The 22,919-nt window shown below is 45.6% G+C and overlaps 1 protein-coding gene and 1 non-coding gene across 2 annotated transcripts; both read right to left on the bottom strand.

Moving 5' to 3' along the window:
• Positions 1-712: 712 nt before the first annotated feature.
• LOC135370732 (sodium/glucose cotransporter 4-like) lies at positions 713-22,686 on the bottom strand. The gene is made up of 14 exons (XM_064604549.1): positions 22,486-22,686; positions 9,695-9,766; positions 9,429-9,533; positions 9,291-9,350; positions 8,530-8,634; positions 5,660-5,765; positions 5,215-5,295; positions 4,330-4,553; positions 4,093-4,228; positions 3,746-3,853; positions 3,343-3,662; positions 3,046-3,267; positions 2,687-2,897; positions 713-1,812 (listed from the first exon to the last, which is right to left on the bottom strand). Exons 1-14 carry the CDS (start codon positions 22,627-22,629, stop codon positions 1,592-1,594), a joined length of 2,115 nt encoding a protein of 704 aa, XP_064460619.1. The 5' UTR covers positions 22,630-22,686; the 3' UTR covers positions 713-1,591.
• Positions 13,786-13,856, bottom strand: Trnag-gcc (transfer RNA glycine (anticodon GCC)). The gene has a single exon. It is a non-coding gene; the product is annotated as a tRNA-Gly (tRNA).
• Positions 22,687-22,919: the final 233 nt, after the last annotated feature.

Here is a 22,919-nt window from a genome sequence, read left to right as displayed (position 1 = left end):
AAGCGTCAAATTGTACCGCGTCGTAACAGAACATTTCGCGCAGCAAAATATCGTGATTTCAGAGCGCGCGCCAAACAAAACCGATCCATGCACAATGTATCACGAAATCTAAACTTTGTCATTTAGAAAAGTACGCGCGAAGTACCTCTCTTCTTTGGGAGGCCAGCGTTCCCGGGCGAACTCATCTTGAAAGATGAAAGTCCTACAGCTGGCTAACCTTTTCAGTGACTTCCTTCTTTCATTGTTCTTAGGCCACTTGAGGCTTCTGCTTTGCCTTCTTTCTTCTGTTCCAGCCTTCTGTTCTGTTTCTTTTTTCTTCTATGTTCCAGTCTCAGAACATTAATTTCTATCGAACTCATCTTAAGGTTTTGCTTTGCTCCAGTGGAACGCAATTTCGGACCGGAAGTTCGAAGACCCAGCATGCGTAGCGCCACTTCTCAACTTGAAAACCACCCATAGCGGAACTGACCACATATCACACCAGTCACCCATCGCACAGAATGACGAGATATATAGTTACCGTAAACGCAACGTGTCCACAAACTGGCTGCAGCTGTGGACACGGTGCCAAATGCGTTCAACTGCGGTAGCTTTCAAGAGGAACATTCTGAGGGCGTGTGGTGGGCACAGTTTCAGCGATCACGTGGTATCACGTGACCAAATAAAGCTACGGGGTTTGGCCCAAGTTGTATGTTGTATGACAATCACGGTGTAGTAGCAGAAGTCAACTTTTATTACATCTAAAATATTTTAAAACATCGAGTGTGGCTTAGCTTTGGCTTAGGCTAGTCTTGGCTTAGGGTCGACACGCCACTACGGACCAAATCTCATGTCTTCAGAATGCTACCTAGTTTATGTCATTGTAATCTACGTGACCCATGTCATAATCTCCCAAAATACTTTTTCTTTATGTGGCGTGCGAAAATATAACATTCATTTCTAGTTTTGAAAAGTATGACGTCACCATGTGGGCGATCTGCCATCAGCCTGGCAACATTGCCCCATACATCAGTTGTTCAGGCGCCGCTCCAGCGTTCAGTTGTTCCTCATCTCCAGAGCTTCTGGCAGTCTTCCAACGTGGGGCGGAGAGCGGAGAACTGGAAGATGCGTGCGCAGTCGCTAGGAGACAGACGCTAGAGGTCATGGTGACGTCATCTACTCTTGGAGAATCAGAAACTATGTAATTTTGCGAACTCTTCCGAAAATCCACGGAAGCGGGTAACGTTCACTGATGGCCATGTTTTGCGTTCCGAGTCCTTGAGCGAGGTCGATCTTTTACACGAAATACAAGTAATAGCACCTTTTGTCCGGAGTAGTATTTTAAATAGGTTGCTTTGGTCTCAACAGCTACTTGTTCTAACGTAGCTAATACAGTACAAAGGTTGTCACCTACTATAGGCGGCCTATAGAAGTAACATCACGGAGTTCGTGCACTGATGATATATCGTTGTATCATCCTAAGACACTCGCACTTCAACGTTTGAAGAAGTGCCTGCACTCCAAACAAAGAAAGGTCTTTGTACAATCGGTGGAAGACTTGCGAGTCGATGTCTGTAGCTGCCATGGAATTAACTAGGAACTGCTGAAACACTCAGGCGTAATAGCCCCAGATGAAAGCGCAGCTGACCATCAGGATGACAGCCCCTGCGTTGCATACTCCTTCCCAGACTGGGGACTCTTTCAAGGACTCAGCTGCCTGAATGGCGTCTTCCTCGGGAGACAACACAGGACCTAGGTTTTCCTCCGCTGCGTCGACCTGGCTTTGTGTTACACCGCAGGCTCGGAACAAGATACGCTTGCAGCCCGACATCGCTGCAATGGCAATGTAACATATAAGAACATATAAGACACACATGCAGCCCGACATCGCTGCAATGGCAATGTAACATATAAGAACAGCGAGAAAATATCACAGATTAGGGTACTGATCAATAATTCGAGGCTTATAACGGTGCATTCACGCGGGCGACATGCTCGCGGAAGATTCTAACCATAGGCAATATCCTTGCGATCAAGCCACAAGATATCCCGTAGCAGACGACAGGGCCGATAGTGTCGCCTGCTATGTGCGCGTTACGCAACTCCCGATATTTCGGCACGGCAGAACTTCCGTCACCCGTGAGCAGTCCTTTGCCTTCCAGAGGAATATTTTAACTAATATTCAGACACTCCAGTGGAAGATTCTAACCATGGGGAATATCTTTGCGATCAAGCCACAAGATATACCGTAGCAGACGACAGTGCTGATGGTGTCGTGTGTCGTCTGTTATGTGCGCCTTACGCAACTCCCGATATTTCGGCACGGCAGAACTTCCGTCACCCGTGAGCAGTTATTTGCCTTCCAGCGGAAGATTCCAACCAAGATTCAGATACTCCAGCGGAAGATTCTAAGCATAGTGAATATCCTGCGACCAAGCCACAAAATATTCCGCAGAGACGACAAGGCCGATGGTGTCGTCTGCAGTGTCTTACGCAATTTCCGATATTCCAGCACGGCGGTACTTCCGACGCGTGTGCAGTTCTTTGCCTTTTCGTTCACTAGAATATTCTATTCCGTGGGAATGTCGGTCATGTGGATAGGCGGTTAAAGACGTACTCTGAGCTTAACGATTTTGACTGTGATGCAGGAGGTGACAGATAAAGTCGCCCCCTAGCAGTGACTTTTTTTTTTTCTATCTTTACTTACGTCTCTTCGGTGCTGTCATAGCCTCGTGCAGTGTAAGACTGCCCCGTGTACGGGACACTTCATCCGTGTCGCCCAAGCACTCTGTGCTCTTGTTGTAGGCGGCGTTGTCCTTCCCATTATATATCGTAGCCACGGAAGTCTTCTTCCGTCGCTTGCCCAGGTCTTCACGGATCTCTCTGCTGTGACGCGTAGCGTACGTCAGTCGATGAAGCTAAAAAGAAAGAGCGAACAGCTCCTTGAGTTTGACTGGCAACCACAAGAGAACTCCAACGCGCAACGCAGCTCTATAGCCAACCATAACCTTCATCATTTTATGTGGTCAAGTTCTGTTTTGAGAGTACGGTCTTCGGATCACTTACGTGCCTCGCTTCGATGGGCGGCGTCAGAAGACTGACGACAGTAGTAATAATAATAGTGAGGAAAAAGAGAAGAATGCCAAAATGCAGGTAGTGGACGCTGGATATGATGGCAGGCCTAGGGTCAGGCGCATCGCTTCCGCAAGTAGGCACAGAGTAAGAGAACTCCCATCCGAAACGTATCATACCGATGACTAGCCCGCTCATTAGGCCCCAGAAGGCGCCCTGCAAGAGCCATGGTGTCAGCATGCACGCAATGGAAGATAAGACGATCGGGTGAACTGAAATTATATCTCTCACCGGTTCGTTGATTCGTCCCCAGGTTACCGCCAAGACATAGACGGCACAGACAGGAGGCGCCAAGTAGCTGGTGACGCTCTGGATGTAGTGGAACAGTTGACTGTTCGGGAACGCTTCGATGATCGGAATCCAGACGATGCTGACCGCGACTAAAACTACGACGAATGTACGACCGACGATCAAGAGTTCAATGTCGGTCGCATTCTTGCGGAACTTCTTCCAAATGTCAATGGTGAAAATGGTCGAGCAGCTGTTGAAAATTGACGTCAACGAAGACATCAGCGCGGCCAACATGACTGACAGCATCATTCCTCGTGCACCTGCAAACAGAAGCGGGTGTGCACCATAATGAGGAGGGCTGCAGATGGGGAATGAAAATAACCGAGAGATAAATGGTATTTACCTATGGGCATGAGTTTGATCACCAGCAATGGGTAGGCGATGTTGCTGCAGCCGTTGTCGTTTTCGCACACTTCGCGACAGCGCTCGGGGTTGGAACATGCCACGAGGTCTACAGTTAACGTAATAGGTGAGTACCCTACCGCGATGTAATATCAGCAGAGAAGCGAAGTGTTGAATAGGTGCAGTACGTGACATTGCTTCGAGCGTGAGAAGGCGACGACGGACAAGAATCCGTCTTTTCGGTCTTGTCTGTCGTCAGTTCCTCAAGCTCAAGGTAACATTGGACACTGTAGCACAAATGTTACAATGCAAAGAAATGTTTTGTAAGTCTGGAAAGGGTGACCTTACCTGGGTACAACACTCGGGCAGCCATTCCGGGCAGCACGAGCAGGTACATGGGAAGAAGCTTGAGGAAGCCAGCCATGATGCAGCCTCCTTTAGCGTGGGACATGTTCTTGGCAGACAGCGCACGTTGAACGATTACCTGTGGTGGTACCAAGTACAAGGAACGTTGTGGAAAGGAAGAAGAGGTGTGGCTTCGACAGGAGACGTTACGTTTGCAGACGACAAGAGAGAGCGTGTTACCTGATCGGAGCACCAGTACCAAACAGCGGAGATTGTTATGCCGAACACAATGCCAGTCCACGGGAGATCATGATCATCAGCTGGGCGCAGCAGGCTCTCATAGGTGTCTGGTACTTTAGAACAGGACACATTATCCGCCGTGAAGAGGACATAACTGTTGTCTGTTGGCTCGGCGTACCCGAACTGGCGCATTAACTCGTCGTAGCCTCCGACCTTAATAAGACCTGGGAAGTAGCGAAGCATTCCGTTTATTACGACAACCACCCATTGGCCTATATTGGCGCACACTTGGATTGTGACGATTGTGACATACGCATTGTCTGCCAGTTGGCAGAACAATCCCGTTACCTTGACACTACACAGAAGGAACGGGATTCATGAATTTCGTTCCTTTTGTGTTGTTGTCAAGGTAACGGTGTCTCTCACTCCGCGAGGAGAATTTTTTTCACTTTCGTGCCCTTTTAACTGACACAAAAGGGCGTACGCCCCATGCTCTTTTACAAATCAGGATCACCATCCTGTAAGACGTCGTCGTTCCCCTAGTTCGTTGAAAACAAGGAGGCGTACGCCCTTTTGTGGCACTTATACAGTTACATCAATTATCACCAAAAAAAGCGTACGCCTCGGGGCTTTCCACAAATCGGGAATGGTAACGGTATCGTTCTGTGCAAAGGTTGGTATTCAGCGTGCATGCTGTGTAGTGAAGGCGTATTTGAAGAGCGTGCGCCGAACTATCAGCACAAGGAAACATGAACGCGCCTAATTAGGCCACGTTCGAACCCGCAACCTTGGAATCAGCAGGCAGACACGCTCTACCAGCCGATCTACCAAGGCTGGTAAAATCTAAATCCGTGTACGGAATAGCACGTATGAACAGTTACGTACTCAAGATCATGAGAGCCACTGCGCCGACAACGATGAGGATGGTCTGCACAAAGTCTGTCCATATCACAGCACTCAGGCCCCCTGTTAAAATACATAGGAAAATCAAGATAATGGACTGTAATGATAAGCCTATTCTCTTAAAAATGAGTTTCACTGCACAGCACGCTCCTAGCCAGCCATCATCCCGAATGACAACGTTCTCACGCCTGATTCGTTGAAAACTGGAGGGGGAGCCTATTTTCTACCATTATGAACGTGCATAATGGTTAAATAGGCTCCGCCTCCCGTTTTCAACGAATCAGGGGTGAGAACGTTGTCATTCGGGATGATGGCCGGCTAGGAGCGTGCTGTATGGTGAAACTTATATCTTTACGAGTGGAGTGTTATACGTTTCGGACAAGTTGAATCCAGCTTACAAATAATCTCGACGCCATTTAAAACTTACCAGCAACAGTGAAGATGCATGCGAGAGCGAGCAGGATACAGACTGACATGTAAAGGTTCCAGTCAAGGGCTTGCTTGATGAAAATGGCTCCAGCAAACAAATCGGCCTGCAAAGTAATAGTAATTACAACGCATTAAAATTGAACAATCACTCGTGACCTTGAATTGCAATGCATTACTGTTTTCCTGACGCCTGCATCAATGAAACCCTAAGGCCTCGTTTCATTATTGCCACGCCACATCAGAACAACGTAGCAAAGAACATTACGTGTGCAACAAGCAACATTACGGTCGCTTCTCCTGCGTACACTCGGCCAGTGCAGTGAAAGCACGCTTTACAGAAGACCGTCACGGACGGACAGAAGGACAGCGAAGCGCTTTGGATGAATTCCTTCACTCTAAAATCTGAGCGTCACCGCATAGCACGCTCTGCGCCAACTATTGCCACGAATGATAGGGTTATCGCTTCCGATTCGAAGAGAGAGGGGGACGTACGCCTTTTTTGTGTCAGTTCGGATATATGATAATTGAGATAAAAAGGCGTACGCCTCCCCCTCTCCTGGAATCAGAAGCGATAACCCTATCATTCGTGGCAACGGTTGGCGCAGAGCGTGCTATGCGGTGAAGTTCTGTTTTTAGAGTGCAAGCTAGCTCGCCGACTGTGTCGGCTCCAAACGGCGATTTTAACTTGTTGGCTGCGACACCTTTTGTATAGATCAATCTGATAGGTCCGTATCTTCACCAAATATAGCCACGCTGCTCAACCATCATCCCCAATGACAACGTTCTCACACCTGATTTGTTGATAACGGGAACCTATTATGGCATTATGTCTACAAAATAAGCTCCGCCTCCAGTTTTCAACAAATCAGAGCAGATAACGATATCATTTGAGATGACAGTTGGCTAGGAGCGTGCTGTGCGGTGACGTTCATTTTTAAGAGTGCGTAACTAAATACCTGCAGATATGAGTTCTTACCCCCTTTAAATGTAGTGTGTTGAGATTTCGGCGCACGTTAAAGAACCCACAGGTGGGCAAAAGCATTCCACAGACCCGACCACTGTGGCGTCGCTCATGATCTCAGTTGTCTCGCGACGTAAAACCCCCAACTATTTTTTTTTATTTATTTCGCACCAAAATTGGCTGGATATCGGCAATATTGGCCCAATGGCTGAACCAATATTGGACCAGTGTTCCTAATGTCTAGCCAATATTGAGCCAAGATGTTCCGCTACCTGGGTAATATGCGAGGACGCGGTTTCTTTCCAACTTGAAAACGTATCTTATTTTTCGGTCGGCTTCGCGGCTTGTCATTTCACTGTTTTGTAGTGGAGAGGGGGATGGAGATGGATGCTTCTGGGTAAATTCCCTGTCCTGAGCTATCGGGACTAAGTGCGTCTATTGACCCGGACACATGTATACGGATAATTGCCCGCCATCGCCTGGCTATGACGTCATACGGCTCTTTCAATCTAGCACGTGGATGTGATGATCTGAAGAGTTGGCAGTCTAGCGTGGTGTCTCCCCATATTGCAACAATTTCTCCAGCTGAAGCGCATGGCAAATATTGGCCCCCGTCGAGTAGATAATGAGACGTGAGATACGCCAACAAACATGGCCTTGTCACAGCTAGGACTGGAACCACTTTACCTGAGATGACTGCCCTGTAACCTTTCCCAGCACTCTTAAAACTGAACGTCACCACATACCACGGTGAATGCCAACCGTTGCACGTAGAATGATGCCACTTCCGACTTGTGTGTGTGTGTGCGCGCGTGTGTGCCTTTTTGTAACAGTCGACTTACAGACAATGGTCAAAAGAAAACAGACTTTGCGGCACAGATTATATAGCGATAATACGGTAGCGATATATCGTTGCCGTATTATCGCTACATGTAATCTGTGCCATTCTCCCCCCCCCCCCACACACACACACACTCTATGTATCCGCTCCCATTCTCCATTATAGAGAAAAATGGGCATTGGAAACGTTATATTTTGGCTCTTTTGTTTATTTAAAAGCGGTAGGACCGCCTGAAAATGCCTTTTCACAAAAGCGTCGCTATCGGATGTCATTTTAAAAAGAAACTTTTAAATGGGCAATTAATGTTCAACTAAATTCAATTATTCAGCGAGTTAATTAAAAAAAAATGTCGCATAAATGATTTCAGAATGGTTCCTAACATCAGGGGTCATCTCCAAATATTTTAACGGCTTATGAAAACCATTTAATTCTGCTTTGCCTTGAGCAAGTTATGCCATGAAGTTCTGCTTTTAGAATGCTTCTGTCTTCCACCCATTCTTGTATCCACCAAAGCTATATGTTGACCGAAGTCGGCAACCACAAAGAAAGCAATCCTGTGGATGTTCTTGCTGCACTAGGCAGACGTTCCCTTGTATTCCTACGAGCGACATTCCCCAGAATATTCCAGTGGAAGATACGCAAAACGTCACAGCTTTACACTGTCACGTCAGCGCTCAATGTCTCGTCTTTTCGCACTCTTCTAGTCAGGGGCAATTTCCTGCAGCTCAGTCTTGCAAGGTATTCCGTAGCAGACCATAGAGCAGATATAGCAGACGACAGGGCCGGTGGTGTCGTCTGCTAGTGTGCGTAGAACGCCACTTCTGATATTCCGGCGCCGTGCGACTTAATGCTCAACATAAGACACGGCGGAACTTCCGTCCCGTGAGCAGATTTTTTTTTCTTTTTCTTCCGCAAGAATATTCCATTGAGATGTCCCTGGCGTAAATGCACGGGATTTGCATATATCCCCATTGGAGATTATACCAGCGCACCGTTGGTACAACGTGAAATGACAGTATTGAAAGACAATATATATATAGTGCTATTAAATAGTGGTGAACCTTACGGAGATTTTGGTGAATATGGAGAGGAGGAGCGCCAGGACCGACAGGTAGACACGTATCCTCTGACCACCGAACCTCTTGCGCAGGTACTCGGGCATCGTGAATACCTGAAAAAAATTTGCATATGAGTATAAAAAATATGGGTTATTTTGCACGCCCTTTCTTACTGCATTATTATCCCTCATAAATGATCCCATGTTTTTTTCTTTCTTTGCTTCCATGTCCACTTTTTTGTCTTCGAGCTTTATGGTTTACGAAGGACATGACTGGAAACTTCAGTCTAACGATGCATGCCAGTTCTACCTATGCCCACGGGGATGTTAGGTCACTCGTCAGACTACGCGGTGCATGTGGCGTGCGTCTCATTCCCTAAAGCGTAATTTATATTATCGAGGCTTCTGTTCTCGAAAGGTGTAATTCCTTAAACGGAGATTCCAAGGGCACATGAAGGCTTGACATTGAATATTCAATGCAAAGCACTCATAATATTTCCCATCGAGTAAAAATGTGATTATGTGACGATTCTCCAGCATTTGTGCGAAGGTCACCATGTTTGCTTCAATATTTAATCACTTCCCTTGTTCACTTCTTGTATGGTGCCATCACATCATCAGTTGTTCCACCAACTTATGGTGTTCCGTGCTATCAACCACCCTTTATTGGTAAAGGTGCGTTGGTAGAGCCACAATCTCCATATTATTTTTAACTCTGATCCAATCATTCTTGTAATATCAATATTAATTGCAGGCAATAGCAAACGTACCCCTGATGCAACGTAGACAGGTACGAAGACCCAGCCAAGGATGAGAAGAACGAACACGGCCTGCAAAGAAGTCACAATAATCAAACATCGACCTCTAGGAACCACCGCAAGGGTCCATCGCCTCCTGTGTCTACATACATTGAGCTCGAATCCGGATATTCCTATCCCAGATGCTGCGCCAGATCCTGCCAGACCGACGAAATGACCGCTACCAATGTTGCTGGCAAACAACGACGCACCCACCTAAGAGAGGGAGAAAGAGAATATAGGAATCATTTTGCACCACGTTCATTGGCCGAGGGTTCCGGCGTAGAGAGGGGGGGGGGATATGTTTATTAAAAAGTAAGAAAAGGAAAGGTTAGCCAGATAATTAAATGGCCAGTATGACATTATTCGGTGCTTACCGGGATCCAGTGCATGCTGCGACTCGCCAGGAAGTAGCCACTCATTGAATTTCGACTGCTTCTCCATGACGACTAGAAAGATAAAGAAGATATACCTCTTACACACAAATATTTATCTTCAAATCAGGTTCAAAAGTGGTGTGAACTATATGAGGACGGTGAAGTTCAGAAGAGCGCGGCACATGGGGTTTATAGGGCTTTGCTTCTGTGGGTGGTGTTGTCCTTCTCATCGTGGTGCGAAGTTTGCTTTCTCTCTCAATGGAGGTCTCCCCAAGTTTTACCATACCGCAAACGTGTTTTCAATAAACTATATCTCGGACGCTCATGACGTCACCAAAGGTTCATGCCTACGTAACCGTGAAATCAATTCAATTCAATTCGATTCGATTTTATTTGCGTTACGTATCCGCGTACAGATAAATCGAAACCGGACATGAACGTGCCGTTTGTTTTTTCCTCTTTATCTCAAAATCAACAACGTTCTTCTGGATGAAATTTTGCGTATGACATTTAACACGTAATTTACAGTCGAATACAACTGAAATTTACAAATCTGACGGCGACGCCTGCCGTCCCATTAATGCAGCAGCTTTTTGATACACAGTAAATTGCATTTACAATACACTCCATTGCTTCCAAAGCACAAGAGTGCGTTAAAGGGGCACTGAAGTGCAAAATTTCTACTCGTGGAATGGAAGGCTCCGATACCTTGACATCAGCATAAAAGGAACGAAAGTCACCCGTTGCGTCGTTCGTGATTGATGATCGATAGACAAAAAAGAAAGAAAGACGGAAGTGACGCTTTCACTCTTCCTCCCTTTTTTCAAGAAGCCCGACAATGTGGAGAGGCTTCGTATTGGTTTCCTCAAACGATCTCTCGCGATGTTTGGACAAATCGTTCGAGAAGACCTCCAATGAGAGCCCACTCCGCGCTGCCGGCCTTCTTGAGAAGGAGAGAAAGAGGGAGCATTGGTTTCTTTCTTCCATTATTTCTTTCATTCGTTCTTTCTTTTTCTTTTATTCTTTCGCTCATAAATCACAAACGACGCCACGGGTGACTTCCGTTCCTTTTGTACTGCTGTTAAAGTAACAGGTACATCTTTCATTCCGTGAGAAGAAATTTTCGTATTTTAATGCTCCTTTAGTGGAGCAACTTTCGAACCACAGCAACCCGCATTTACGATACACCCGATTGCCTGTAAAGAAAAGCACACGCAAGGAGAACATAAAAATGGAATTCCAATCTGCGTATCGCCTGCCGTCGTTCTCAGACAGCCTTCGAGGAGGTGCTTTTGTTGTACCCCGTAGCGAACTCCACTCAAGGTGACGATAATCTTTCGAACGTTTCTTCGCGCGGTGCAAGCTTTCATAGTCGGATTTTCCTTGTCGGGATGTCCGTATTTTTTTTTACCCCTCATGACCCGAGAGCTGAAATATGCGCATCGCTTCATCCCCGAGGGCGGTGGAATGCTCATCATTTTTGCGGAGGTAAAATTAGAGTCAACCTGATGGCATTGCTCTGCTGCTACAAGTAGGTATGCACGCTCAAAATTGATGGTTGTTATATTCACGTGGAGCTCTCAGTCATGAAGCTGTTTTCTATAGCAGTTGGAAGTCCGGAGGGACGAGCCCTTCGGCGCTTCAATGCACATCGCTTTTCATCTTAATTGCAGGGGTTTAAATTTCTTCTAGAAATTATCCGAGGAAGTAGGTTCACGGAGTAAAATATGTACCAATAACGGGTATTAACGGGTACTCAATAGCCATTGAGGATGTATGCTCCCTGAAGTGTGTGTGTGGGCAGTATTGGCGTTTTGTATAGCTGAAACCACAAACGCGAATTAGGTGACACTTTTAGTGTGCTGTTTGCGAGGGGGGCATCGCTCTTGATGTACATGATATTCTCGGGTAAACGTAAGCAAGCCCCCGCAACAACTTTCCGGTGCCACGAGGACCTCCGGTCCTTCCGCGACTATAAGGACCCTCGGATCCAGCAGCCATGCAGAACTATATCTTTCGATTTCCTGATTTGTTGAATACGGGAGGCGTCCGCCTTTTTGTGGCAATTTGAAAAGGGCGTATACGACCCTCTCTCTCCTCAAATCAGAAGCGATAACTATATCAATCGGCGCTATGGTTGACGCACACTCTTGAAAATGAACTTCACCTCATAGCACGCTCCTAGCCAACCACTATCTCGAATGATAACGTTATCTGCCATGACTTGTTAAAAACGGGAGGCGTACGCCTTTTTTGTGACACTTATGCGGTTCATAATTGTCACAAAAAGGCGTACGCCTCCCGTTTTCAACGAACCAGGGCAGATAACTATATCATTTGAGATTATGGTTTGCTAGGAGCGTGCTATGCGGTGAAGTTCATTTTTAAGAGTGCAGAGTGTGTTTGCTGTGAAACCGGATGTCGTTTCGGCACCAAACCGGAAGCGGTGAAAGCGGCATGTTTACATATAAAGGCGCGACGTAACGTTTAACCGTAACGCCCGAGCGCGTGCTCGACGCATGCGCCGCCAAGCGCTAACGCTGGGTTCGAGACGTTGAGCGCGGGGACACAGAGTCAACGCTTGGCGGCGCCGGTGTCTTTTCGTGCGCCTTTATACATTTACACCACGGCGCAAGAGCAATATTGTTAAGCAGAAAGCTGAGACAATGGAGGAGGGGTTTTTAATGACAGCCGGAAAGGATGGAAGCGCAGGCCAGAATGAATTGGGCACGGTCTAGCGCGATGGTCAGAGCGATGGGGATGATCGCGATCCGTGATCTTCCTTACAATATCTTCGGTTCTTTTCTTCTTTCTTTTGCAGCAAGGCTAAGGCTGTGATGGTTGATGTAACTGATAAAGGACAGCGATGACGCATGACTATCGTTATCAGTAGCGTGGAGTGGAGTGGAGTGCCGTAGAGGGAAAAACGGGGAGGTCTGCCTGTCAACACCGACGGCAAGTTTCACTGCCGTTATCAGTAGCACCAGCGAGAAGGTAAACGTGGCGATAACCGCCAAATCATCATGGCCCTCGAAGTGATCCGAGGGGAACTGAGTGCAGCCAAGAATTGCGTGCGTCCACTTTATCCCGCCTATACTTTCGCGTTTCGTTGTAAGAACTCTTATCATTACAATAGTGCGTAATGTCAGCGTGGACGAAATTGATGCGCACTCTTAAGGCAGACCTTCACCGAATGACATCGTTCTTCTCCTTGATTTGTTGAAAACGGGAGGCGTACGCCTTTTTGTGACACTTACGCAGTTAAGTTAGTTGTCACAAAATGTCCCGCGCTTTCCACAAGACAGGAGTGATTGCGGTATCACTCTGTCCAATGGTTGGCCTCCAGTGCGTTACATGATGAAGTTCTGTTTTTGGAGTGTGGACTCTTAAAAACGAACTTCGCCGCGTAGCACCCTCCTAGCCAGCCATCATCTCCAATGATATCGTTATCTGCCCTGATTTGTTGAAAACGGGAGGCGTACGCCTTTTTTGTGACACTTATGCTGTTCGTAATTGTCACAAAAAAAGGTGTACACCTCCCGTTTTCAACAAATAACGATAACGATAACGATAAGCAGCAGATAACGATATCATACGAAATGCTGATTGGCTAGGAGCGTGCTATGCGACGAAGTTAATTTCTGTGCTATCTGGGGTTTTTCCTGGGGTTTCCTCAGACACTTTCAGACATATGCCCGCACAGTTCCCTTAGAAGTCGGCCCAGGACGCACATTGCCCCAATGCGTCAGCCGTGAGGTTGCCCCCCTCTGTGTGGCCGACAACGGCGAGCCCTTTCTCCTTTCACCATCACCACCTCATTTCTAAGAGTGTGGGACGGCGCTTCTGTTTTCTCCCGAGAAAAAAAAAAAAAGATAACGAAATAAATAAATAAATTGATGAGTAATAATAAGTAAGTGAATGCGTTATTGATGCCTCTAGTTATGGCACACGGTGAACAAAATGTTAATATTACTATTTTACAGCGACAGCTATTAACGCCTCGTTACCCGAGATGGCGTCGTCGGCGTCATCCGCAGAAGTGAGAGGACGAGGCAAAAAGTTTAGAGAAAAATTAGAAAAAGAATTCAAACTGCGTCGGCCGGGAATCGAACCCGGGCCACCCGCGTGGCAGGCGAGTATTCTACCACTGAACCACCGACGCCACGAAGACACGTGCTTTAACGACTTGAGTCCAGGTGACATACTACCGAAGACGAAGTGCGTGCCGTCGAAGTAGCAGCAAGGAGAACTCAGCGGCAAGAGCCCGCAGTACCTGCCGCCGAAGCGGCGTCAAAAAGGCGTCAGAGGCAATTACGTGAAAACCGAAGGAGCCACGAAGAATGATCTCACAGCGCTGCCGTTGACTTATTTTTATAGTGTGAAATCGTGCCTTCCGGAGAATATTCTCTTAGGCAGCTGGACTCTCGCCCCTTCTCCCTATCAAAATTGTTTGGTCCCTGGCTGAATCCAACCCGCCAACGCTCCGCGTTCAAAGCTCTTTTGACCTTTCTGGACACGATCGGACTTCGATCCTTATTATGAGGGTGGCTCATTATCTCATTCCCCATATCACCACCAGCAATGGGGTAGAGAATCAACTTCCGCGATGAAACTCCCCATTCATCATAGGAAAATAAAGTTAGTGTTGTTGTTCCGGAGAATATGCTCATTCATTGAAATGATGCATTTAGAAGAATGCAACATTTAGAAACGGTGCTTGTAAAACTCCCGGCAATCTTTTGGTTGCCGTCACCATTCTGCAAGTCTGCTTCACCTCAATGTCGAAATTGAGACTTTTTTTTTTTTTTTTTTTGCGTGTGTGGGGTCCGTTGGTCAGCGCTGGTTTGGTCGCTGGCTTGGTGCGTTAGTACAGCCGTGGCAATTTGCCTCGCCTTCCCAAAACCGATTTCGAAGGTTACTTTAGTGCGGCTGTGGCAGTTCGCCTCGCCAAGTTGTTATTGTTATTGCACACGCAAACTTAACACCTCTTGGACATCCCTTCCTGACTCAAGAATCATCACACTGTTGACGACAGCATTCGCACGTATAAGGCAAAAATGAAAAGAAAAATGAAAAGCAAAGCACTAGCGAAATCACTTCTAGTTCTGCCAAGCACGCGCCGCGGCGTAAGCGCTTCACTGTCACGTACACATTGCACAGAAATGCTCGAATAAGCTCGAATTCCATCACTACGCACTTTCTTTTTTCTTTTTTCTCCAAGGATTCACGCGTAAGCTTTCGCAACCCCGCAGCTACTCGTACGATCGGAAAACCAAGAACCACAGGTTCGCTGTTTTTCGATTACGAAACATTCTGAGACGATGCCAGCCGGACTTTCGCAGTTCCGTTCTTCTTGGCTGATAGTATATGTGTCCACGCGGTTTGTTGCGACACCGTATCCCGGGTGATGACATGTATAACAACAGTGTCCGACATTATTGTTATGCGCGTGAGTGATTTGATAATAGCGTTTAGTTACATGCATTAGGTACGCGTTGAAGGTAAACGCTCAAGGACACCTGTCAGTCTATTCGTGTTCGTGAAAGCATAACATGAAGGGAAAGTAAAAGAAAGAAAAAAGGCCATTCTCAACCACTGTGTTTCCGTAACAAAACGTACAATACTTGTGTGGAGTCATTTTCAGAGGATGGCTGTTTACACGGTGAAAGCACACATATACCTGTTTTTGTTACTTTGACGTCATTGTGTATGTGTGTGTGTGTTGCGAGGACGTTTCGGTTATTTGTCACGTTTGGTGGTGTTCGCATGCGTGGTCAGTTTTCCTGGAAGGTGGCAGGTGGTGAGCTATATATACGCAGGGATACTGCGATGTCAGTCTGCGCGGTGCTTTTGTTTGTCTTTTATCTTTTTTTTCTTTTCGCTTCACCCTGACAGTACCCCCTTCTAAAATTTTTTGGGACGTAAATTTCCTGTTTTATATGCAGACGCGTTTCTGGAGTAAGTTTTACACCATGGTAGTGATGCATTTCTTAAATTCTGTATATTCTATATACTGAAAAACACAATTTCAAACGGCATACACCTTCCCATCATCATCATCACTTTCTCATCCCTTCCACAAGCGCAATGGGGCAGGGTACCGCCGTAACGGCGGTGAATGACTCACCAATCACCATCCCATTTATTTATTTTTTGTGTGTGTGGGTGTGTAATGCAGAAAACATAATTTCAAAGGGCATATTCTGCAGGAAACCCCATTTCAGGGGGTGTATTTAAACAATTTTTTTATTTATTTATATGGGTAATGGATAAGACGTTTCATCAACATTGTTATTTGACCTTTCGGTTGAGCCGGCGGAATGAAAATTTATTTACCAAAACACACTCTTTTGCAGACTAAAAGCCGTGAGAAATACTCTACAGGAGCTACTGTAGAGCTACGATGTTCGAAATTCGAACGCAGCTTATGCTTTAAATACATGCGTTTATTTTGCATTTTGTATATACACTCTTAAAGGTGAACTTCACCGCATAGCACGCTGCTAGCCAACCATCATCTCAAATGATATCGTTAGCTGGCGTTGAAAACGGGAGGCGTACGCCTTTTCTGTGACAATTATGAACAGAATGAATTATTACTTATCGTCCATATCAAGGACCGTTGGCGTAATCTGCACACCAACGCTGCGCTGTTCCATCGCTTATGGCTTTTCCAACAGCCATAGACCCAGACTGGAAGAACTCTAAGCTGTTGCCCCGTGCGTATCACCCTAACTCATCAAATTATATCAACCCACGTGCGCTGAGGACAGGGTCCAGCTGCCTATATAAGCGAGGAAAACACCTCATGGCGTCATCATCCACACGTTGTTGTTATTGTTATCTTGCGCCGATAGAAAATGTGACGCTCGAAGTCCAGATTGCGGTATAGGTAAAGGCTTATAATGCGCTTATCAAAGCAGAAATCTGAACTACTGAATGAGGGAGCTGATGACATTCTCAGTGGTATACGGATACACTAGAACATTGGACGCGCGCACGCGGCATGAAAACAGAACACTTTCCAATATTCGTGTACCTATACCTTGACCGACAAACAATCCCTAAGTTATCAGTTGTGTATGCAAAACATAATTTTAGTAGACCTTCACGATAACGGGCCGAAAACGTGGTAAGTTACGGTACGCCCGGTAGCTGTACGGTACGGTACGGTGATAAGTTAATCGTATTATTTCTTTCGAGTGGGCGATATCACATAAGTGCGAGAATGTATTTGTCAGCTTCCTCTATCGAATCGTTTAAGTAGAGTACTTGCGATACACCAAAGCTCCCTAATAGCAACATCATGTCGTGTATTTATCCGGTTGATAAAGGCGAGCGGTGCTTCATGCATCGTTTCGGAGAAGACTTTCAATATATGGTCGGCAGCAACTTCACCGCCAGTGTCGCTGCATAACATCGCTGGTACTGCCAATGGAAGCGGGAAAATTCGGCGAAAAGGAGAATTAGATGCACATATTTTTGCCCGTGGAAAATAATATGCGAACAAGCGTGCTCGTTGTTCACTGAAGCAGTATGTACACTGTACACTATACTGTCGTCTTTATACCACAAGCACTAGCTGCTTAGGATTGTTGCCAAAAGAAAGTTCCGTCATGAACAGTTTTAAGAAACAGTCGCGATTCACTTTTAACCGGTGTTATCAATATGGCAGTAAAGTGAATCCAGGGGGAAAGAAGCCACTTTACTGCGCATTTCAAACAAATAGGTACACTGCTATCCAAGAAAGTGCAAATTAACTCCAGAAGAGGAGTAGACAGCTTGTCCCATAGCGAACCCCTCCAGTCGCTTTTTTCTTCCTTTTCTTTTTGATTCCCCTTTTTGTTTTTTTCTTTCTCCTTCCTTTTCTTTTTCGTTTTCCCCTTCCCCCCTTTTTTTTAAGAATAGCAAGCCGGCTCTTTGCCTGGCTAACCTTTCCTTTCTTTTTTTCTTAATAAACATATCCACTCCCCCCCTTATTTCTGTATGGTTTTCTCATTTGCATCAACAACTTGCCGGGCATGTGCAGCAATTTATCTCTGTCATGTCCTGGAATGTCCCTCTGTATTCGGTGTTTTTCGATTTAAACCGAAAACGCGGAATCCTACTGATATTCAACATCTTCTCCTCGACTGTCACAGATTCGACATCCCTCGAGCCACGCTCAGATGACGCCTGCTCGAGCTACGGTGCACAGACTTTTCTCTGGCCACTCTGCCATGCCCTACGACGTCACACGCAGCGCGGCCTGTGACCAAAGCAGTTTTGACTTTCTTGAGCGATTCAGGTCTTATGAACACCCTGTGAACTCCAGTCGTGCAATCCAATTCTTCAGTGCCCCACTCTCACCGCAACGCATTAACCTCACGCTAGATACAGAAATATACGAACGATAATAGATACGAAATATCTTGCCGCTGCGTCGCCGGACGTTCCCCACGGTTAGCAGTGTGAAGGCCTAATGCCACTTTTCTTTCTTCTCTCTCTCTCTTTGTTTTTATTTGCGTAAAAAAATATATAGAGAGAGAACGTGTTGTCAGCTGCCAGGCTTGCTCGCATCCCGTCTGCAGTGTTTCCCTGTGTCGCGGAACACAGCAGAATATATTAGAGGAGACACGCGTTTGGCACAGATTTTCCTTTTGACAGGCGGAACACGTCGGGGAAAGAACACGCAATGCGGCATGATTACTTGGAATCGCTCTTTCGCTGCAGCAAGGAATACGGTTATTTTTATGGGTCGACGACAAGATGCGGACGTGCATATAATTCCTGCAATTCCTGCGAAAAAATATAGAGGCCAAACGAGATGCAGCCCGTCGCGTTCGGTCTCACGAAATCGTTCCAATGTTTCGTTTCGTTCATCCTTGCAGTATCCGCACTCTTAAAAATGAACTTTACCACATAGCACGCTCCTAGCCAACCATCATCTCGAGTGATATCGTTATCTGCCCTGATTTGTTGAAAACGGGAGGCGTACGCCTTTTTTGTGACACTTATGCTGTTCATAATTGTCATAAAAAAAGTCGTACGCCTCCCATTTTCAACAAATCAAGGCAGATAACGATATCATTCGAGATTACGGTTGGCTAGGAGCGTGCTATGTGGTGAAGTTCATTTCTAAGAGTGCGGTTGTTCTTCACGCGTGCAAGGCGTCTCATACGGCGCACACTTTTATAACTTCACTTCATAGCACGAGTGATAGCGTTATCTATCCCGATTTTTGGAAAAACTGGCGGACGGCCTTTATTACAACGCAACTGAACACTCTTAAAAATGAACTTCACCGCATACCGCGCTCCCAGAAAACCATCTTCTCGAATGATATCGTTATCTGCCCTGATTTGTTGAAAACGGGAGGCGTACGCCTTTTTTGTGACAATTATGAAAAGCATAAGTGTCACAAAAAAAAAAAGGCGCCATCCATCTTGATTGTTTTCCCATAGGTGGGTAGGTAGGTAGGTAAAAAAAGAAAAATATGGAGACGTTAGCCCAACTATATATTGGGCCGGCTACTCCAGTACGCTTATGATAGGGGCGTCTGGTTACCAAGGAGTCTAAAAGGAGGTTTGTTCTACAAAAGTCCTAAGGAAGGACATCACAGATTGCGTAACATGTCGATGTGCTGCTGGCCAATTCACCGAGTACCTTCTTGAGGTGAAGAACTTGGATGTGTTTGGTGGTAACTTTGAATTGCTATGTTGAATCAGTTTGAAATTTACCACGATGAAACGTACCAATTAGAGTTCTGCGCGGATACAGGAATTTTCCACCTGCATTAAGTAGTTGGTGAGTACAGCACGCAAGCATGTGTGAACTTTTATAAGTAGCTACTCTCTGTAGGGTGCCAGTCATATACAACCAGAAAAAGACAAGAAGAAAGCGCCAGCAGAAATTTAACTTCTTCTCTTCTTAGATACGCTATCTATCCTAAAGGAAGAAATAAATCATTGTCCACGGCTGCAGAGAAGGGACAAAGTACCTTAGTTCCTGCGTCACGAGCATGATAGCCGTGCCAGAAGAGCCAACCTGGTCACCAGTTTAAATTACAATTCCTCCGTGATGATTTCTAAACGGCAATGAATCACGGCTCTCGTGTGCTTCGGAAACTTAAGCGCAGTATCTCAGGGTATATATCCGATGTCCTTTTAAATTACTACACCCCCAGGCACTTCGAAGCGATGACACACGATTCTTGGTCGGAGGCCCACTTTGTTTCACAACGTGTTGCTTCTTGCAATAGGACATATGCCGGTCAGCGGTACACAAACAATACACAATGTCAGTCACCTGATCATCGGTGAGTCTCGAGATTGCAGGAGTAGCTGCGGAGAAGGGTTATCTTCGGCTCCTTTGATGTAGCGGCCTTGTCACGCATATTCTCAGACACAAACGATATTGCAATGGGGTTGCACTCTTAAAAATGAACTTCACCTCATAGCACGCTCCTAGCCAACCACCATTGCGAATGATATCGTTATCTGCCCTGATTGGCTGAAAACGGGAGGCGTACGCCTTTTCTGTGACAATTATGAACAGCATAAGTGTCACAAAAAAGGCGTACGCCTCCCGTTTTCAACAAATCAAGGGAGATAACAATATGATTCGAGATTATGGTTGGCTAGGAGCGTGCTATGCGGTGAAGTTCATTTTTAAGAGTGTGGAAAGAACTATTGTCAGTTTTCGCCCATCCCTGTGCAAATTTATGAACGAGTTTGCTTCTTTTGAAGTTATGACGGACACGAGCTGGGCATCGTTCGGAATTGGCAAACCAGGGGTCGCTCAGCGAGCGATATACAACTGGGAGGGTGACTGAGCACTCCTCAATGCCACAGTGCAAGTCAGTGAATTATAACGAGGGAAAAAAAGCCATTAAAGAAACAAGTAAATGACACTAGACGTGTTTGAAATTCAAAATTACAGATTAAGATGGCTTCTATGGCTGCACGCAGAGAAACAGATACTCATGGAACTCCATAAGTATCTGTTTCTTTAATGGGGGGGGGGGATATGTTTATTATATATAAAAAAATAAGAGGGAAAGGTTAGCCACCGGTATGGCGGCTATTCCCAGGAAGAAAAGGGAAAAATAAAGGCAAACAAAAGGAAAGGAAAAACAAAGAAACAGGAAAACATGCTTTTTTCCTTGGTGAATGGGGTTCGGACGACCGCGAATATATGTAGCTGAAATGAAAAATGAAACACAGACTACGAAGGTACGGGAAGTAAGAAAAAAAGGGGATAATTTATTTACATTTAAGATACTTGGTTAGATTTTCATTTCAGCTATATATATATTTTTTTCATTAATTTTTTATTTTCTCGTTTTATGATAGGAACACGTGAGTGCGCTGTACTGTCCGAATTTTCTCGGTGCTTTTCCCTAAGGCGAATATTCGGGAGGGTTCCGTCGGCACAGAACGTCCGACATTTGCTCGAGACCATCGAGGAAAACCCACAGGGAAAACACGCCGACAGCAAAGCCAGCGCCTGGACATTATAGCCTATGGAAATAGATGTTCTGAGGCAGGAACACAGTAGAAAAGACAGCACACTTCTCAAATGCTTTCATTATAGCGTATTCCACGGGACAGTGTTGAACCGCTAAAGCACCCACACTCTGCAAAAAACAGTTCTTCAAACTGACATGTAAATGCACCGTTCTTCTCGTTCTTATTTTTCCTTCTTCTTCTTTTTTTATTTTTCGTATAGCGCCTCTTAATTAAGGATATTTTTTCCCATTGATGTTATTGACATTTAAAAAAAATATCGTCATTTTCTCAGATATGGATAAGCGTAGATAAAACGTCGATATTTATCTCGCGGCCATCGAAAGTGTTATTTTTAATCTATATTTCTTTCTATGTTTATCGGTATTCTGTTTCAGACATCGCTATTTATTCGCTATTTATCGCTATACATTCGGAATTAATTAATTAATAAGCTTATTATTAATAAGCTAAGAAAAAAATATATGTCTCGCACATTATTTCTATTCATTTCTTTTCTTTCTGAAAGAGCAAATTTTAGTGCAAACGGGCTGCGGTTTGCCGAGCAAAAATCTCTGTAGTTTTAAGATGTACACTGTTAGAAATGAATTTCACCACATAGCACGCTCCTAGCCAACCATCATCTCGAATGATATCGTTATCTGCCCTGATTTGTTGAAAACGGGGGGCGTACGCCTTTTTTGTGACAATTATGAACAGCATAAGTGTCACAGAAAAGGCGTACGCCTCCCGTTTTCGACAAATCAGGGCAGATAACGATATCATTCGAGATGATGGTTGGCTAGCAGCGTGCTATGCGGTGAAGTTCATTTTTAACAGTGTAGAGTCGTTTAGACATTATACAATTAGCGCAAACACGCACTCTTAAAAATGAACTTCACCGCATCGCACGCTCCAAGCCAACCATCATCTCGAATGATATCGTTATCTACCCTGATTTGTTGAAAGCGGGAGGCGTATGCCTTTTTTGTGACACTTATGTGGTTCATAATTGTCACAAAAAAGGCGTACGCCTCCTGTTTTCAACAAATCAGGGCAGATAACGATATCATTCGAGATGATGGTTGGCTAGGAGCGTGCTATGCGGTGAAGTTCATTTTTAAGAGTGCGGAAACGTTTAAAGCCTCTAAAACACGCGCAGCATTCATGGCATACCTGCAAAGAGCAAAAATGCACCCGTTCTGTCTTCGTGGACGACTTTCGACAGCGATACATTCGCTGAACCGAAACGGCGTGCAAAAAAAAAAAAAAAAAACAGTAAGACTGACACCGAAACTGACTTACCCACGCACCGACAGCGATCACTCCTATGAAATAGGCCACAATAACCACAATGTCCCACGCTTCTAAGTTGATCTTGGATAACACATTGTCACCATCGGCTGACGGTTGAAGCGTCGTCGGTACCGCATCTGTGACCGTATTCATTGCGGCTATCCGGCGGGGTCCTGCTCGTCTATAAACACTTGAAACATCAAAGCAGACGAGAGCTTTATCAAAGGTACTTCTTTCCTCCTTTCACCAAAGGAGTGTCACGGGGGAAGGAAGGTAAGGCAACATTTCACTCTTGCAGCTTCCCACGTGGCAGGGTTAAGGAAGTAAAGCGTCATTCTCCGGGGAACACCGGCGGTTGCACTGCGCGTAACCTGTGCGTAACCAGCTGAAAGCGTTGACGTTGTGTAGGAGAGCGTGGTTGTGCTTCTCCCTTTCGGCGTCGG

The sequence above is a fragment of the Ornithodoros turicata genome, chromosome 10, assembly GCF_037126465.1.
Source record: "Ornithodoros turicata isolate Travis chromosome 10, ASM3712646v1, whole genome shotgun sequence".
NCBI lineage: Eukaryota > Metazoa > Arthropoda > Arachnida > Ixodida > Argasidae > Ornithodoros > Ornithodoros turicata.
The sequence above is the reverse complement of the archived record's forward strand: the minus strand, read 5'-3'. Positions and strand labels throughout refer to the sequence as shown.

What these genes read in the sequence shown, in the direction of transcription:
- LOC135370732 (XM_064604549.1), bottom strand. Translation starts at nt 22,629, where the DNA reads ATGAATACGGTCACAGATGCGGTACCGACGACGCTTCAACCGTCAGCC. An exon ending in CTGTCTACGTTGCATCAGGG is followed by an intron (nt 8,635 to 9,290) that starts GTACGTTTGCTA and finishes AATTTTTTTCAG; the next exon opens with GTATTCACGATGCCCGAGTA. An exon ending in TGCCCGAGTGTTGTACCCAG is followed by an intron (nt 3,854 to 4,092) that starts GTAAGGTCACCC and finishes CGTTAACTGTAG; the next exon opens with ACCTCGTGGCATGTTCCAAC.